Genomic DNA, 16,111 nt, shown 5'->3' on the forward strand with positions numbered 1-16,111 from the left:
AATATGTACAGTATTATTTCAGTTTTGATCTCTAGATATGAATGATGTGTACTCCTAATGGTGCATTTTGTTTTCTGGGTCTGAGTAATTTTTTTTTTTTTAAACAGACTTTGTGTTTTGGAGCATCTTTAGATTCATAGCTAAATTAGGTGCACAGTACACAATTCCTATATTCTCCCAATACCACTCTCCAACACTTCACCTATTATCAATATCCCAAACCAGATGGTACATTTGTTGTAACTGATGAAACTACACTGACATCAGGATCACCCAAAGTCCGTAGTAGACATTAGGGTCCACTCTTGGTGTTACACATTCTGTTGGATAAATATCTAATGACATGTATCCACTACTAGTGTCACACACAGATTCACTGTCCTAAAAGTCCTGTGCTCCACTTGTTCATGCCTCCCCACCCCGAACTCCTGACAACCGCTGATCTTTTTACTGTTTCTATAATTTTGCCTCTCCCAGAATATCAGAGATGGAATCATATAGTATGTAGCCTTTTCAAATCTGCTTTTTTCACTTAATGTGCATTTAAGTCTCCTCCATGTCTTTTAATGGCTTGCTGGTTCATTTCTTTTTAGCGCTGAATAATATTCCATTATCAGGATGAACCAGTCTACCCACTCACCAAGGACATCTTGATTCCTCCCAAGTTTTAGCAATTATGCATCAAGCTGCAGGTTTCTGAGTGTACGTTTTCTGAGTAAAGATCAGAGTAGAATAGCTGGATCATGTTTGTGATTTGGTAAGGAACTGCCAAGATGTCTTCCAAGTGGCTGCACCATTTTGCCTTCTCCCAGCAATGCCTCAGTTTCTGTTGCTCCATATCCTCACCAGCATTTGATGTTCAGTGTTTTGGATTTCAACATTCTAATGAGTGTGTAATGGTATCTCATTGTTGCTTTAATTTGCAGTTCCTTAACATGTGATATGGGCATCTTTCCATGCTTAATTTGACATCTGTGTATCTTTGGTGAGTGTCCAGGTCTTTTGCCCATTTTAAAATTGGCTTGTTCTTTTTCTTACTGAGTTTTAAGACTTTTCTTTGTATACTTTAGGTAATAGTCCTTTATCAGATGTGTTTCTTACAAATGTTTTTCTCCTAGTCTGTGGAGTTGGGGTTTGAATGTCTTCTCATTCTCTTCAGGTAATTTATTGTAATTTTCTGAATTTTGCAAATATTTTATAATGAAAATGCATGATTTTTAGCTAAATGTAAACTGTTAGCATAAAAATTTAAAGCTGTTTTACCCTATTTTACCATGGCCTGATTTTTACATTAGAAAGATCACTGGCTGCCAGATGGAGGGTGGAGTGAAAAGTAGTGAGAACAGAGTGTGGGGGCCAGTTAGGAGGCTGTTGCTGTTCTTCACACCAGGGCTACTATAGTTAACACCAACTAGGAACAATGAAAGTGCTGGGCAGTGGTAGGGTTCTACATATATCGTGGACATGGCTTATCGATGGAGAGATTGTGGAATAAGAAGAATCAGATTAGATGGTCATGGCATTTACTGAGATGGGAAACTTTGGGGAGGGCAGGGTTGGGAATGAACAAGCAATAGTTCTCTTGGGTTGTGTTAAGTATGACATGCAGATTTCCAAATGGGCATGTCAGATAGGCCACTGGGTAGTGAGTCTGGAGCTCAGGGACAGGTGAGAACTGAAGACGTAAATTTGGTGGTTGTTGGGTGTTGGTGATGTTCAAATTATGGGAATGGGTCAGATTGTCCAGGAGCATTAAAAAAAAGAGGTCTGGGGACTGAGGACTAGGGTTTCCAACTTCAGAGATCTGGGAGAGGAGTCTAAAGGAGAGAAGATGCTAGGAAGGTAGAACAAGGAGAGATGTGCTGGCACAGGAGTTGGAGGAGTGAGGCATGATGGGTTTAGAGGAAGGTGAAGAGTCATGGTGCAGAACGAGCTGGGACTACTGAGCTGTGGTGTACGTTCAAGATGCCTGGGCCCAGGGGGAAGGACAGTCTTCCACCAGAGGTGGACCGCTGAATGATGGTAGCCTGGAGTGGGGTTGGGACGATCTTGGGGTGACAAGCATACTTGGTTTAAAAGCCAGAATACAGGACTGGTACATAACTGCCTATCATCTCAGCTTTGTCCCGTACAGCTGTGTGATCTTGGTCAAGTCACTTGATGTTTTATTTCAGATGCCTTGGATGGTAAGGAGGGGATCAGACTAAATGCTGAGGCCTAATGTGGCTGAACTGTCTCTGCTTGTCCTGCTCAGTGGAGGGAGTAAATACCTTTTTCCCTGCCCCCAGTAGTAGCTATGGAGGAACCTGAATTCTATGGAGGATTATCAGAATTCTTTAAATGTAGCTAATTTTGTCTTACTTTTGGTCTACTCAATAGTACAGACATTATTAGATATTATAATGCTAGTTTCTTTCTTAAGAGACAGGAATGTGGAAATTCTCAGGGTTGGGTTACATGGAGTTGCTTCATGGGGTGAACTGGAAACATACCTTTCTCAATACCTCATTGATACAGTTGTGGTTCCAAAAGGGGTACACTAGAGGGAGAGAAACGGGAAGAAAAAGTAGAGGAGGAAAGGGCCATGTGAATTAAACTGGAGTCCAGATTAGTCTAACACTGCTGTGCCAAGGTGTCATGAAAATAATACAAATGCTGAATTCAGGCAAAATGTTGAGTTTCTGTGAGTCAGTAGACAGCAAGGGCAGCTGTGTTTGATCATCATTTTGACTGTACTTTGTAAAGTGAAGGCTGGGACCTTGGAGGGGCTTAAGAGGTTGAAGAGTTGGAAACTCACTAAATATCTGCAATTCCTTAAGTTCTTTTCCTTTTTTAGTGAAAAATTTCAAACATATACAAAAAGATATGCAAAGACTATAATGAATTCGCAGTACTCTCATCCAGCTTCAGTAATTCCTAGAGCTTATGGCCAATCTTATTTCATTTTTAGCTCCAACCACTTTCTTTCCCTGTAATTTTGAAGGAAATCCTAGATATCACACAATTTTATCAATAAATACTTCAGAATTTGTCTCTAAGGGGACTATAATCAGAGTACTACTAAATACCCAATCAGTACTGAATATTTCTAATTGTATTATTAAAACAGTTTGCTTGATTTAGGATTGAATTAAGTCCATACATTGCAATTGTTTGATATGTCTCTTAAGTCATAGTTAGAAACCTGAGACACCTAAATTAAAATTTGAAATTAATCAAACTCATCAGGATGCTTTGCTATCAGCCTTACTATCATAACCACAAACTGCCCAGATACTCAGCTGTCTTTAATCCAATCACTATTCCAGATTATACTGCATCCTAAATGGATAATAAGATGCACAAAATAACTGAACTGAATCTTTCTCTTATTCATCAATGAAGTGCAAAGGTTTAAGTATGTACAATTTTTTAAAACTTTTGTGAGGTCTGGCATTACTTCCTTTATCATACCAACATATTTTGGCAAATGTCCCCCAGTATCCACCACCAGCCAAGAAACCTTTCAGGGTGATTATGTGTGTGCTTTTTTTTAATTGTATAATTCATTTATACAGAGAAATCATTTGGATTGATCTATTTACAATATTTTTCAAATTTCCCTTCCACATAATAGTCAACACTTGCTCAATTTGATCATCGTTGACCTGCCACGACACAGAGCTTTCAGTCCCCCCTTAAAGACTGGGATCTCGTTTGACCAGGTACACTTCACACTGTAAAAGATTAATCAGATTTTTCCTCATGAATAAATCCACCACAACTGACCTGTTATTGTCAAAATTCCAACATATTTCATTGTCTTTTCAAAGCCATTATTTGCAGGCATTGTAAACCAAAGCAAATAAAGTTCACTTCCCCCAAGCCTTCTACGACTTACTACACACCCTCAAGTTTAGCTTTTACTATCTGCTTTCACATTCTGGCACAACCAGACATTTTTCCTTTAAGACAAAGCTACTCTCTTTTTCCCTCTTTTTTTTTTTTGTTAAGAAAACCCCAAAACTTATTACCAGTCAACTGCCTTCTCTCTTGCTCTTCAGGTAGCACTAAAACTTTCAACAAAATCCTTAAGGTCGTTTCCCTTCAGTAGTTCATAATATGCTGAGTCAGTTCATGTGTGTTCATTACCGAGATGAACTACACTTTAAAAATGGCAATTTTCTTAATTGGCTCAAAAACAGTATGGCTTGGTTTCACTCGGTAAAGTTAATATGATTTAAAATATATATATTTATATATATACACACAAACACACACATTTTTTAATCAAGGAAGAAAAATATTTTAAAGACATGCCAATTTGAAAGGCATCAAAGTAAAAAAATAAAAGCAAACACTAAAAACTACAATAAAAAATTAAATAACTGGCAGGCAAAATGAATGAAAAAAGAGGAATGTGTAATAAAAAACAAACTAATATAAAGCATTCCAGTTGATAAAATGGGAAACCTATTAAGTTTCACGGTTTGTTTTCCAAGGAACTTTTGTTTCAATGTACATTCTGATATATTACATGTATTCCATGTAAATTTTAGGTGCCAAGGTTAAGATTTCAAATTTTGCACACAAAATTTATCAAAGAAACATGGGTAAAATTCCAGTCTTTGCAAAACTTTAAGTTTTGGCAAATAATGTAAATATCACAATTGGTTGGTATTGAAAAGTCATGATGCAGAATGAAGAGAAACCCCATTTCATAAATACTTCATTTGATTAAAAATACCAGGCTTGAATGTTCTAAACCATCTGAGAAAATATCTCAAGGAATAAAAAAGGATTGCAGTTTAACAGCAATCTGTATATATATATATATATGTTTAGCTGCCTTTAAAAAAAATAGAAAAGTAAGGAACAACCAAACCAACAAAAAACATCGAAAATGTTAAAACTGGTATTAAGTAACCCTGTAATGCTTCCATGCTCACATTACAAGAAAAAACAAACTGTACACATTTATAAATAAACAGTTTCTCCGCCAGTTATACCAAAGTTTCTTTCCGTTTGCCACTGAACTGGGCTTTGTCCCTTGCTTTTCGGAAGCCACGCTGTGTTCGCTGTGCTTTGACACCCTTAATGTTGTTTGCTGTGTGCACTGGGGAGCCATATTCTGAAGCATCTCCATCAACTTCAACCTGTGTCACACTGGACACCGTGGATGCCCTTCGCTGGGCCCTGATGTTCACAGCAGAGGGGCTGTTCTCTTCACACTCCTCATGGAGGTCTGGCAGACCCTGCAGCTCAGCTGAACTGGTGTCCCGCTGGAAACGGGCAACAGCGGCACGAATGCAGTTGAACCACTGCTGCTTGTGGAACACATCATTTGCTTGTAGAGTGTGTGATTGGCTTGGAGAGGGATCTTGGAAGCGAACTCTAAAAATATTTTTAGCTAGAGAAACAAACAAAAATGAAAACAGACTTAAAAAGAAGTTTATTCTAGATAAAGTAGTCATATCATCTTAGTAAGATGCTGGTTCTTTACATAACATGTAAATCAATTAGGTAGAAACATGGAAAAAGTCCATACATGACTTAATAGATACACATGCTGGTGTTAGAGCAGAGAAGCACTTACAGCTCAATGAGTGTAATAGTTTGCATAGGACAATGGAACCCATTTCACTTTTAATTTTTTTGTGCGTAGGAACAGAATTCTTAAAGATTAAAAACTAAATTCATTTAGGTTCTGAGTTTGTTCTTAAACTGTTTTAAAGCTAGTACTGTTACCTTTATCTGAGTTGCTGAAAGCCCCTCGAAAGGACCCTCCCATTCTCACATCTCCATCTTGCAGATCTTCTAAGACCAGCTCCTGCACTGGGATTGGCTGCCGGTAAACCTGGTAAGAGTGACGTTCATTTCGTGTAACAGGCCGGGTCAACACCAAGATGTCTTGAAACAGGAAAATGTAAAGTTTCTGGAGAAATGGGAAACCAATGCTTACTAATTATGGAACTTTGTGACTGTAGGTGATTGAAATCCATTGTTAAAATAACTTGATTTGACATTAATTTCACATTAATTTATTGAGATACCCTCAGAAATGACCCCACAAAGATGAGGATTTCAACACTGTGCATGTTCTACTTGGAGAGCTTTACTAATCTCAGACTATATAAAACTTTTTTTTAATTGATGCATAACATGAGATTAAGTAGCCTCTGAGTAAATGCTATTCCCCACAAAGACCTGATCACCAGCAGTAACATGACTGGAAATGCCAGTACTGTATACCAGTTTTCAAACAAAGCATTTAAAAACGTAAGCTGGTAAAAGTGTTAATGGTTCTGTTCTGTCACACACAAATTTAAGCCTTTTAAAACAATTAGGCCTCATGACAGAAATCGGAGATGTTAGATTTCAACTTTTTCCCAAAAAGAACCTCAACTTACAATTTGAGCTTCTGAAAAATACTTAATGAAACAAAACTACTATCCATGCTTATATATAGCTCTGGAAGGTACTGTTGTAATTATTTTAAAAATAAGTTTGTTTTTGCCCTGGCTGGCGTAGCTCAGTGGATTGAGTGCGGGCTGGGAACTAAAGTGTCCCAGGTTTGATTCCCAGCCAGGGTACATTCCTGGGTTGCAGGTCATGGCCCCCAGCAACCGCACATTGATGTTTCTCTCTCCCTCTCTCTTTCTCTCTCTCTCTCTGCCCCCTCCTCTCCCTCCCTAAAAATGGATGAATAAAATCTTAAAAAAAAATTAAAAAAAAATGTTTGTTTTCATTCAATCTGCTGCAGGAATTTGTTTAATAGTGCTAAACATGACTTCCATCACTATAAAATAAATTCCACAAAATTGTTTTTGAATGTTCCTTTTTTATCAAACATTATGAATCTAATAATTTATTTAGAAAGGAATCCCTAGCCAAACAAGTTGACAACTTATGATTCCAAACTAAAAAATGAAGTATTACTGATCTCACCCAAAGGCACTGAAGTCATTCTGTAATGACAGAAACCATACATTTGCTTTATCAAAACTGATAACCAGTAGCCTTCTTTCATTATGTAATGAATTTATTTTATAAACCTGCTTTAGAACTTACGTGGAAAATTTAAATTGGGTGGGAAAGAGAAGTAATAGCTCACTTCACATCAGCATTCAAATGTACTCACATGTCCATTTTTGTTCTTCAGTTCCCCATGGCAAAGCAATACTTTGCTTGCCTCAATTCTAGGATCCTTCTGCTTTTCATCCAGATACTCCAACTTGTCAATGTAATATTGGCATTCTGATTCACCTTTCTTCAAGTTGATATCAGAGAGAACACCTTGTATTATCAGTATCTAAAAATTATCAAAACATTGATGGATCACTTTTAACCTATTAACTCATTCTCCTGTAGGGCTACAATGTTTTATTAAAATGATAGGACTTCAAAGCTTTATTAAAGGGACTCTAGAAATCAATAAATTCAGTCAGTCTCTTCTTTCTGAAGATGAAGAAACAGCCTCAGCCAAATTGGGTGATTTGCCCAAAGTCACATTACTAGCTAGTGAAAGAGATCAGAGTCCAGTCTTATGATTAAAATATAAAATGTGTTAAATCTCTTTATGCCTAGTGTACAGTGCACTAACATACTAGGTGCTTAAAACAACAAAACACTTCACTATGTTGATTTAATATGCATAAAATTTAAGAGTTATCATTATAAACCTTCCTAAGGGAAGCTAATATGTAAATATGTAAAAACATAGGAATCATGTATTTGACTACTTACAGCTTCTTCCAGAAGCTGAAAATCAAGGTGGTCCTTTGGAGTGTGTCTAAGAATTTCCTTTAATAGTAAAGGGTATTTGACTAGGCGACTTCGAGGAATATCTAGGAAGCTCCAAAGATCTAGTTTTCGACTGAAGGGAGACTCAAGACATCGCTGGAGAAAGTCTTGGACCCTTGGATCTTGTTTCTTTTGATCAAGAAGAGCTTTGGCTGCCAGCTGGTTACTACAGTAGCCTTTGTAGGCATTCAAGCCTGGCAACTACAGAGTAATAAGAGAAAAAAAAGAGTATGGTAAATTTTTGTTAGGATTTAGTTCATTAGTAAGCTTGTGAACCCGAAACACAAAGACTATAGCTATTCTTGAAAATTTCAACAAGCTGTGGAAATTCTCCTATAGGTAATAATGCGAGTGGAATGGTGTTCTGGCTGACATCACTACCCCCTATTCCAATTTCCCTAATTTGGCTAAATCCAAGCAAAGACTCATGACTTCTACTTTCCCCAATTTCAGCTAGATGCTAGTCTTTTGTATTCCTAGGACACCTGAGTGTTTCTCTGACACGTTTGTCACCAACCTAGGGATTGTTTATATACTTGATTACTCTCTCACTAGATTATAAATGTAGAAACTGTCTTTCATCACTGAATCTCCAATGATCCCTCCTAGAACAGTGCCTACCATCAGAATGAAACAAATAAGTAATGGAATATATTGTGGGGATTCTGTCCAAGGAGGAACATATTTTTATTTAAAAAAACTGTATCACTCATAAAGTAGTTTTTAAAATAGACTGTAACTTCTTATAGCTACATAATTTTTTTCAGTTTTAATGACTTATTTATCTTATTTTTAGAATCCAGTTACTGGATCAAATCAATCTGATATTCATCAAAAATGACAAGTATGGCATACCTGTAAAAAACTGCCCAAAGCAAACAACTTGCTACATACCCAGTTCACAAGAATGTGACCAATCTGCTCCACTGTTCCATCAGGTTTGGTTGCTTCTCCTAATCTTGCCAACAAATCTGAAGTGTAAAAGGGCAGAAATACCAATAATAGGTTTATTTTTAAAATAATTCAGCACCAAATTAGCAGTTTAGATTTAAAATTACTTCAGACATTAATGAAAATTAAATTGCATATTTTACCTTCATGCAGAGGTATATAAGCATCCAAATCACCAAATATTTGTGTTAGTTCCTCTTCTGACATAATAGACAACTTTAACATGGGGTCATGGTAGGCCTATCAGAGGAGAAAAAATGTGTCACACAAAGAGATCAAGCAAATAAAACACAATGAGAGATCTGTTCTTGAATGACTAACTATATAAAAGCTAGCGTGGATTCTATTTGTTACAATATAAAAGAAATTAAAGTATATGTTAATGCCCAAATAGACTCTCTCTTACTGGTATTCATATTTGAGGGGGTGTATCTAATAAATCATCTAAAAAATATTCACACCAGTAAATATTTTCTACTTTTCTTCTTTTAAAGACAATTAAACTATCTTTTACAATTTATGAAGTATAATTTTTAAAAATTAGGGCATATGATAAGAAAGTTATTTACTGACCTTTCTTGCAAGCTTGAGATCCTCAATCAAATCCTGTTCACCCCGGGACATTTCATATATTGCCTAAAAAAAAAAAAAACAAAAAAAAACAAAACCCCTCCAGCAAACATCATAGGTTATTCCTTCCTTTGAGAAAGGAAAATTATATATAATTGATATTTATCATTATCTAACTGATGTTTCTGAACAGTGCTTTTTAAAGTGACTCAGTTTGAAGCCTGTAATTCACAATGGAATCTCAAAAGAGGTTCCCATGTTTCATCATTTTACCCTCTCCTTAAGAGTTGTTAAATTTGATGACCACTATCCATCAAAAAGTGCTGCTCAGCATGTATTATTAATTGTTGCTTAAATACAAAAATGCAGGTTGATTTTTGCCAGAGGTATTAATTTGCTATTCTTCTCATAAAACATATGTTTAAGAAAGAGGGACTATTTTTAAATATACCTCCTGACGTTTGATTTCTTTGGCAGGTAAAGACTCCTTCGTATTGTCGTCTAACATTTCTGACCATAGCACGCTACTTCTCCTTTTGGCAGGTGTTGGAACTGTTGCTCTGCTTGATAGCTTCTGGGCAGAAGCTGGAGATCTGTTGTCACCACGAAGGGCAAATGACTTAAAAGATAAAGAAAGAAAGAAGTGAATAAAAGAGAAAAGATTTAGAAGATACAATAATTATTCCTTTTTCTTAAAAAAAAATAGACAAATTTAAAACAAAATTCTGATAATTTCTCAATGCATAAAACAATCATTTATGCAAGCTGCAATCTATCATTTTAAAGTATTTATCAGCCAAAATTACTTTTTGTATCTTATATCCAAAACTATGCTTTGATATGATACACATATAATGAGGTTATATAAATATGTTCTAGTAACTATCTTAACAGCATATTCCAAAAAGAAAACTTATATTTAAGTATAATAGTATAAACCTCTTTGTACAACTTAGAGAAAAATACAAATCTCAGGCTTCTATAAAATATCCCCCTACATTACTCACTACCCATCTTCTCCTCCACTGACCTGTAGTGTTTGACCAAAACGTCTGACTGCTCCATTTCTTACAGGAGAGATTAGATTTGCCAAGGATGTGACCCGAGCTAGAGGTCGAACTCTTTTATTGCTTGGTTCCTGTGAAAACAAGTACAGATTATCCAAAAATACTAAGAACACTAATGAGTAGCAGTAATTTATTAAAATATAAATGGTATGAGGAAGGCCAGTCAAGTCTCTGAATTACCACTGAGACCATTAACAAATATCATCAAACAGAAGAAAAACTAAAATTAAAACACAGATATTAGATTCTAAAATCCTATAAAACTTTTTATTTTAATAGAGATTAACCTTTTAAAAACCCACATTAGGACAAATTTCAAACACACACAAAAGTGCTGACTAGCATAATGAATCACGCACTTAATTACTTAGCTTCACAGTTTTTAGTTGAACAATTTGTTTCATGTTGGCCCCTTATATACTGAAATATTTTAAAGCAAATCCCAGACTTTATATTAGTTCATTCTTAAATAATTAATTTAGAGAACTGCTTTTAAATGAACATGTCTGACACTGAAATGGGTCGACTAATGGCAGTGAGGCCTGTCACAGGAAGTGTTCAGGTGGGGGACAGTGGTTAGGAGAGCACTCAGGCTCTGGAATCAGACTGACTGGGCCCAAATCCTGGTTCTGGTACTTGCTCGGTAACATCCTGGGCCTCAGTTTTCTCATTTGTAAAATGAGGTTAGTATTAGAACTTCTCTTTTAAAGTTGTGAAGATTAAATAAGATATGTTTAAAGGGCTCAGAACAGTGCTTGGAACATACTAAGTTTTAGCTACTACTACTATTTTTTCTTAGAAATATTTCCACTTACTATGTAAATGTTGGGATATATAAATAATTAGATCTTTCCTCATACCTTCAATTTATTAACTTTAAGGAAAAATATATACACATTCAGGAGAAACAGTTATTTTTCTACATGTATTTTTTAAAAATAATAACAGTGTAGCAAATGCATCACATATTGAAGGATCTCAAAAGTTTACAAAATGCATTATTCTAATTTTACTGCTAGGAAAATGGAGGCATAGCATTTAGGTGACTCATACAGCTATTGAAATAAAGAAAGCCAGATCACAAAACAGGCCTATCCTTCAAAATGTCTGTGAAATATAATTATTTGTTTGTATTTGATGCCTTTAACAATTGTGGCATACTTGACAAAATAATTCTGATGAGAATTCAGAAAGATACATAATTAAAAATATATTAAAATTACCACTTAAAACCAAAAACTACCATTTAAAAATGACAGATGAAACATTTTTTTCTAAAAATTCTCTGATATGACTAAAGTCATAAAAAAGTAAAGGCTGTAGAAATTAAGTAATAATAATCCCCTTAGAGTAATTTAAGAATAAAGTGGCAGAGTTAAAATCCTGTGGAAAGAAACTTAAATGGTTCAAAAAGTCAGAGAAGCAATTAGACTTATGAAAGCTACTAAAGGTATACATACAAATCAAAAAGGAAGGACACCTACTAAAGCAAGGAGACTTTGTAGATAATCAATTCAGGCCTTTGAGGGGCTTAAGAGGTGGAACTACAGAACTCCCTACTGCCCCTCCCCCCACCCCGCCAAAATAATTAACTCCAAAGTAAAACTGAATATAAAGCCACTAATGTGCAAATGTTAAATGAACTGAAATAGAAACTTTCAAGATATATAATAAAATGACACACCGTGTGGCAATGACATGTGTGAAACCTTTACAATATACATCTGTGCAGGACAGCAGTGACACATGCATGGGCAGAAGGTCCACCATAAGGCATTCCTTTCTATTTAGTAAAGATAGTACAAAGAGTCTTCTGTTTGAATGGAGATATAATTACCTCACAAAGTAAGATATGCCAATGTTAACTAGAAACAAAGCAGTTGTTAGAAGTTCTGTTCTACTTTTTGGAGAGAGGTGAGTTAATTTCTCTTCCTTGTTTAAAAACATAACAAATGTGACTTCCTAGTAAATCCCAAAATATTTGATTTCAATTTAAAAGTCTATGGAAAGGTACTATTCCCAGTGAATTTGAAAGGAATAGTTAGCTTAGCTGAGAGGAAAATATTTTATATTTACTTTATTACATAATATCAGATTAATGATAAAAATTCTTTATAGAATATTTAAAATCAAAACTACAGAATTTAGATTTAGATAATTAAATATAAATGTCTAAGGAATCTTTCTGAACTACTGTGGATTTGTCTGTGCAGTCTTTTTAGGGTGGCAGGATACCATGCTAAGCAGTATTTGAGTATGTTCCCTAGTCCTTTCGAAACTCCTCTATAATCAATCTCACTTCTTCACAAAGGACATGTTGGTTGTAAGAATTTATCTAATCTCAAATGCCTTGCTAAGGGTGCCTAGCTAGCTCAGTTGGTAGAGCATGAGACTTAAAATGTCATGGTAAGAAAGTAAGTATTAAATCAGGAACCGTGAGTGGTGGCAGTGGGGGCAATGGGAGGACACCTTTGCACATTTCACACATAGTTTTGGGGATCCAACAGTAACTTTCCTGCCTTACTAAAACATAACATAACAAGAACACATTAAGAGTATTTGGCATACACAACACAAACATTTAGCATGTATATTTCGAAAGTATGAAAAATTTTAATGAATAATTTAAAAAGTGTGATTGAAATGTGAAGATGTAATACTAAACTATGGTTCACTACTAATTTCAGAATACATCTATTTGAAAAGTATAATACAGAAAAAAATGTGGAAAAGTGATATGGATTGACCAGGTATTCATAAGTCACCCATAGGGTTGGGACAAAAATTTGTTTTTTAAAATACAGGTTAAGATTTGGCCCATGTGAACTATAACCAGAAGTATTTTTTCTTTCGAGGTTCGGATGAACCCTTTTAATGATCTTGGTTTGGTTATTAAGAGCCTAAACATGTGCACTGTCGCAACACAAATTTTGATGACAAAGGTTTTTGAGAACTGGTATGAAAACTACACCTATCCTCCACATACACAGAATGCAGGTACAGTATTTGGAGGTGATGAAGGAAGAGGGGAGCAGGAGTCTACCTATCTTACCACCACCCAAAATAAGGCTTAATAGTAATAGTTTTGTTACTGTGGTTGTTTATTTTTATTTGGAGTGCTGCTAACAATGCTATGATGGATATAAGAAGCTTAATGACCAGATACAGATATTAAAACTATAGTTTCCTCAAAAGACAATCTGAAAATCTACAGAAACAAAGAACACCAATGAGTTTTCTATGTTTAAGGAACTTTCTATAGTAGGCAACCTTTCACCAGGGTAAAAGTTCACTTAGATGGAGGAAAAAAACATTCAGCACCCTCTAACATAAATTTATGTTGTTTGTTTAAGTTAGCTTTTAACCAGACTATCTAGTTTAGCTAGGCAATCACATATATTTCTGTGGGGAATCTACTTGGGACTGAGTTTTTAATCAATCTATTTATTTTACTAATCCATCTGAAGTCAGATTTTATGTCTTATTTTCTGAATATCTATAAACAGAAAATTGTTAAGATCAATTTAAAGTCTTTTACTGGGATTACTGTGCATATAATAGCAACCACATGGAAAACTTCTGTTGTGAACTCAGTTTTTATTGTAAAAAAGTTTCTTCTAATTAATGGTGTCACATAAGAGGATTTATTTCAGGAGGGTCTCTTCTATAGTCAACCAAATCAAGACACTTAAATTACAACAGAATGTGTCTGGGTTTATTAGTTCGGGTTACTGGATAAATAATTTTCTCCTCTATCTGGCAAGAACTTTAAAATAATTTGAAGAATGAAAAAAAAGTTACTTATAAAAAGACAAAAATGAGTTAAGATCACATAGGATTTCTTCCCTTTCAATTTAATAATTGAAATGGTCAAATTCAGTTATTTTTTTAAGGCTGTGTGGCCAGCACTAAAAACCTGACAATATTCCTGGTGTTTTTAATCTCTGGAATAAAGGTATGGCAGAAACATGGCTAGTGCCTGACACCAAAAAAAAAAACTAGTTCTTCATAGCCCAAAAGGTGATCTGTTTCAGTATTTACACTGATGACCATGCATGACTCACTCTAATCAATGGAAATGCTTAGATATTTTGAGAAAACTAAAACATAAAAGCAAAACCCGAAACCAAACAAAGAGGAAAACAAAACCAAAGCTAAGCCACATCAAATGAAGGCAAACCTCCTAAACATGGCAGCTATTTTAACTAGCAAAATGTGTATGTATGATACACAACTTTACTGAAGTATACAAAAAACGGCATGTTTAAAATATATAATTAATAAATTTTGATATATGTATATAGCTACAAAGCCATCATCATAATCAAGATAAGTGTATGCAGTTAATGGAAAACAGGAATGCTGTATGTTATATAAATTTTAGCATACAGTATAAATGGTATACTCATATAATATTAAATCAACTGTCAAAATTAAATAGAATGGCATAAAAATCACAACTTATTTTGATAAATGTTCATAAAGATTTTTAAAAACCACAATGACTTCCGACAAAGCAAGGAGGGTAGCAGTAGCTAAAAATTCATTGGTTGAAATATTTTAACATATATTTCTTTCTGAAGAAAAAAAGTCACACACAATTAACTATTTAGATATGGAAAGAAAAATAAAAATAAGCACTAGGTCAGATAGCATTTTAGCTGCAATTTATTCACAGCATTAACTGGCAAGGGAGTCCTACTCCATAAAACAGTTCCTAAGACTAGGTAATATAAATGCAAGTTTAAAAAAGTAGTAACTGAATTAAGCATCAGAAATTTGACCAATTTAACCAAATTGAGTAGTGTAACATTTAAAATCTTTTTCTTTTTGTATAAAGTTTGTGTACACTCATGCTATGCTATGTATAAACTAACTATACCATAGTTCCTAAACTTATACCAAAATTCCTAGACACATTTCAAACTTGCATATAAATTAGTCACACATTTTAACTCAGTAAGATCAAAAGTTAAGTTTAGAATTACACTGTTTATAAGTTGTTAAAAATTTTAAATTTCTGTCGAGTTACAAAATATCCCTTTGGCTTAATTTTTCTCTAAAAGTCTTACCTCTGGTTCTCTGAAGGACTGATTATTCACATCTAGGACTCGTATAGTCCTTTTAATAGGTAGGAGACCTCCAATCTCATCATGCGCCACCATGCTTCACCAAGTATCCCTTAAAATCTTTAGAATTAATCCACATCCAAGTCAGCCTCTATAACCAAGCACGACACAGGCACACAGACTTTTCTTCTGAGTGCTCAGCCACCCTTGGCAGCCATTTGCCCATGCCTCTTCCTTGCGGTGGAGCTAACTGCCTCTGGGAGGAGCAGTGCAAAAGCACACAGACCTCAAGGCTCTGTGGGCAGGGCCAACTTCGGACCAGGCTCCAGTGGGCGGACATCTAATGGACACGTGACTTCAGCTAACTGACAGCTAGGCACACCTAGGCTTCTCAGTTTTCACTGTGCAATAGAAAGACCTTTAGAGGTTTGCAATATCTAGGGTAAGACCAGAAGGGAAAAGGAAACTGGGTAAATGTAAAACTTTTCCTGATTTAAAAGCATCCCCTAAGGGAAACTAGTTGCTTATCTAGGTTACCTACTTTAGTACTTAGCCACAGGCAGGAATACCTTTTATAAAACCTTATTACCTAGGAAGAAATTTAGTATGGACAACTTGACTACTTTAAGAAAATTGCAATTCAGAGTTAAATAAGTGAATATACTAAAGAAA

At 35.1% G+C, this 16,111-nt stretch overlaps 1 protein-coding gene across 2 annotated transcripts in view; it reads right to left on the minus strand.

Moving 5' to 3' along the window:
• Window positions 1-3,511: 3,511 nt before the first annotated feature.
• The window catches only part of NET1 (neuroepithelial cell transforming 1), a 49,356-nt gene continuing 36,756 nt past the window's right edge, over window positions 3,512-16,111 (minus strand). Inside the window, exons 1-10 of one of the 2 annotated variants that reach the window (XM_028505946.2) lie at window positions 15,443-15,723; window positions 10,334-10,441; window positions 9,755-9,922; window positions 9,307-9,369; window positions 8,877-8,973; window positions 8,677-8,753; window positions 7,726-7,983; window positions 7,121-7,291; window positions 5,728-5,914; window positions 3,512-5,389 (exon numbers count right to left, since the gene is read on the minus strand). In XM_028505946.2, the coding sequence (XP_028361747.1) occupies window positions 4,983-5,389; window positions 5,728-5,914; window positions 7,121-7,291; window positions 7,726-7,983; window positions 8,677-8,753; window positions 8,877-8,973; window positions 9,307-9,369; window positions 9,755-9,922; window positions 10,334-10,441; window positions 15,443-15,535 (1,629 nt within the window). In that variant the 5' untranslated portion in view covers window positions 15,536-15,723 and the 3' untranslated portion in view covers window positions 3,512-4,982. Of the gene's footprint in view, window positions 5,390-5,727; window positions 5,915-7,120; window positions 7,292-7,725; window positions 7,984-8,676; window positions 8,754-8,876; window positions 8,974-9,306; window positions 9,370-9,754; window positions 9,923-10,333; window positions 10,442-15,442; window positions 15,724-16,111 lie in introns of those variants that run through there. The other variant, XM_028505945.2, reaches the window with a different exon arrangement.

This window comes from Phyllostomus discolor, chromosome 1 (assembly GCF_004126475.2).
Source record: "Phyllostomus discolor isolate MPI-MPIP mPhyDis1 chromosome 1, mPhyDis1.pri.v3, whole genome shotgun sequence".
NCBI lineage: Eukaryota > Metazoa > Chordata > Mammalia > Chiroptera > Phyllostomidae > Phyllostomus > Phyllostomus discolor.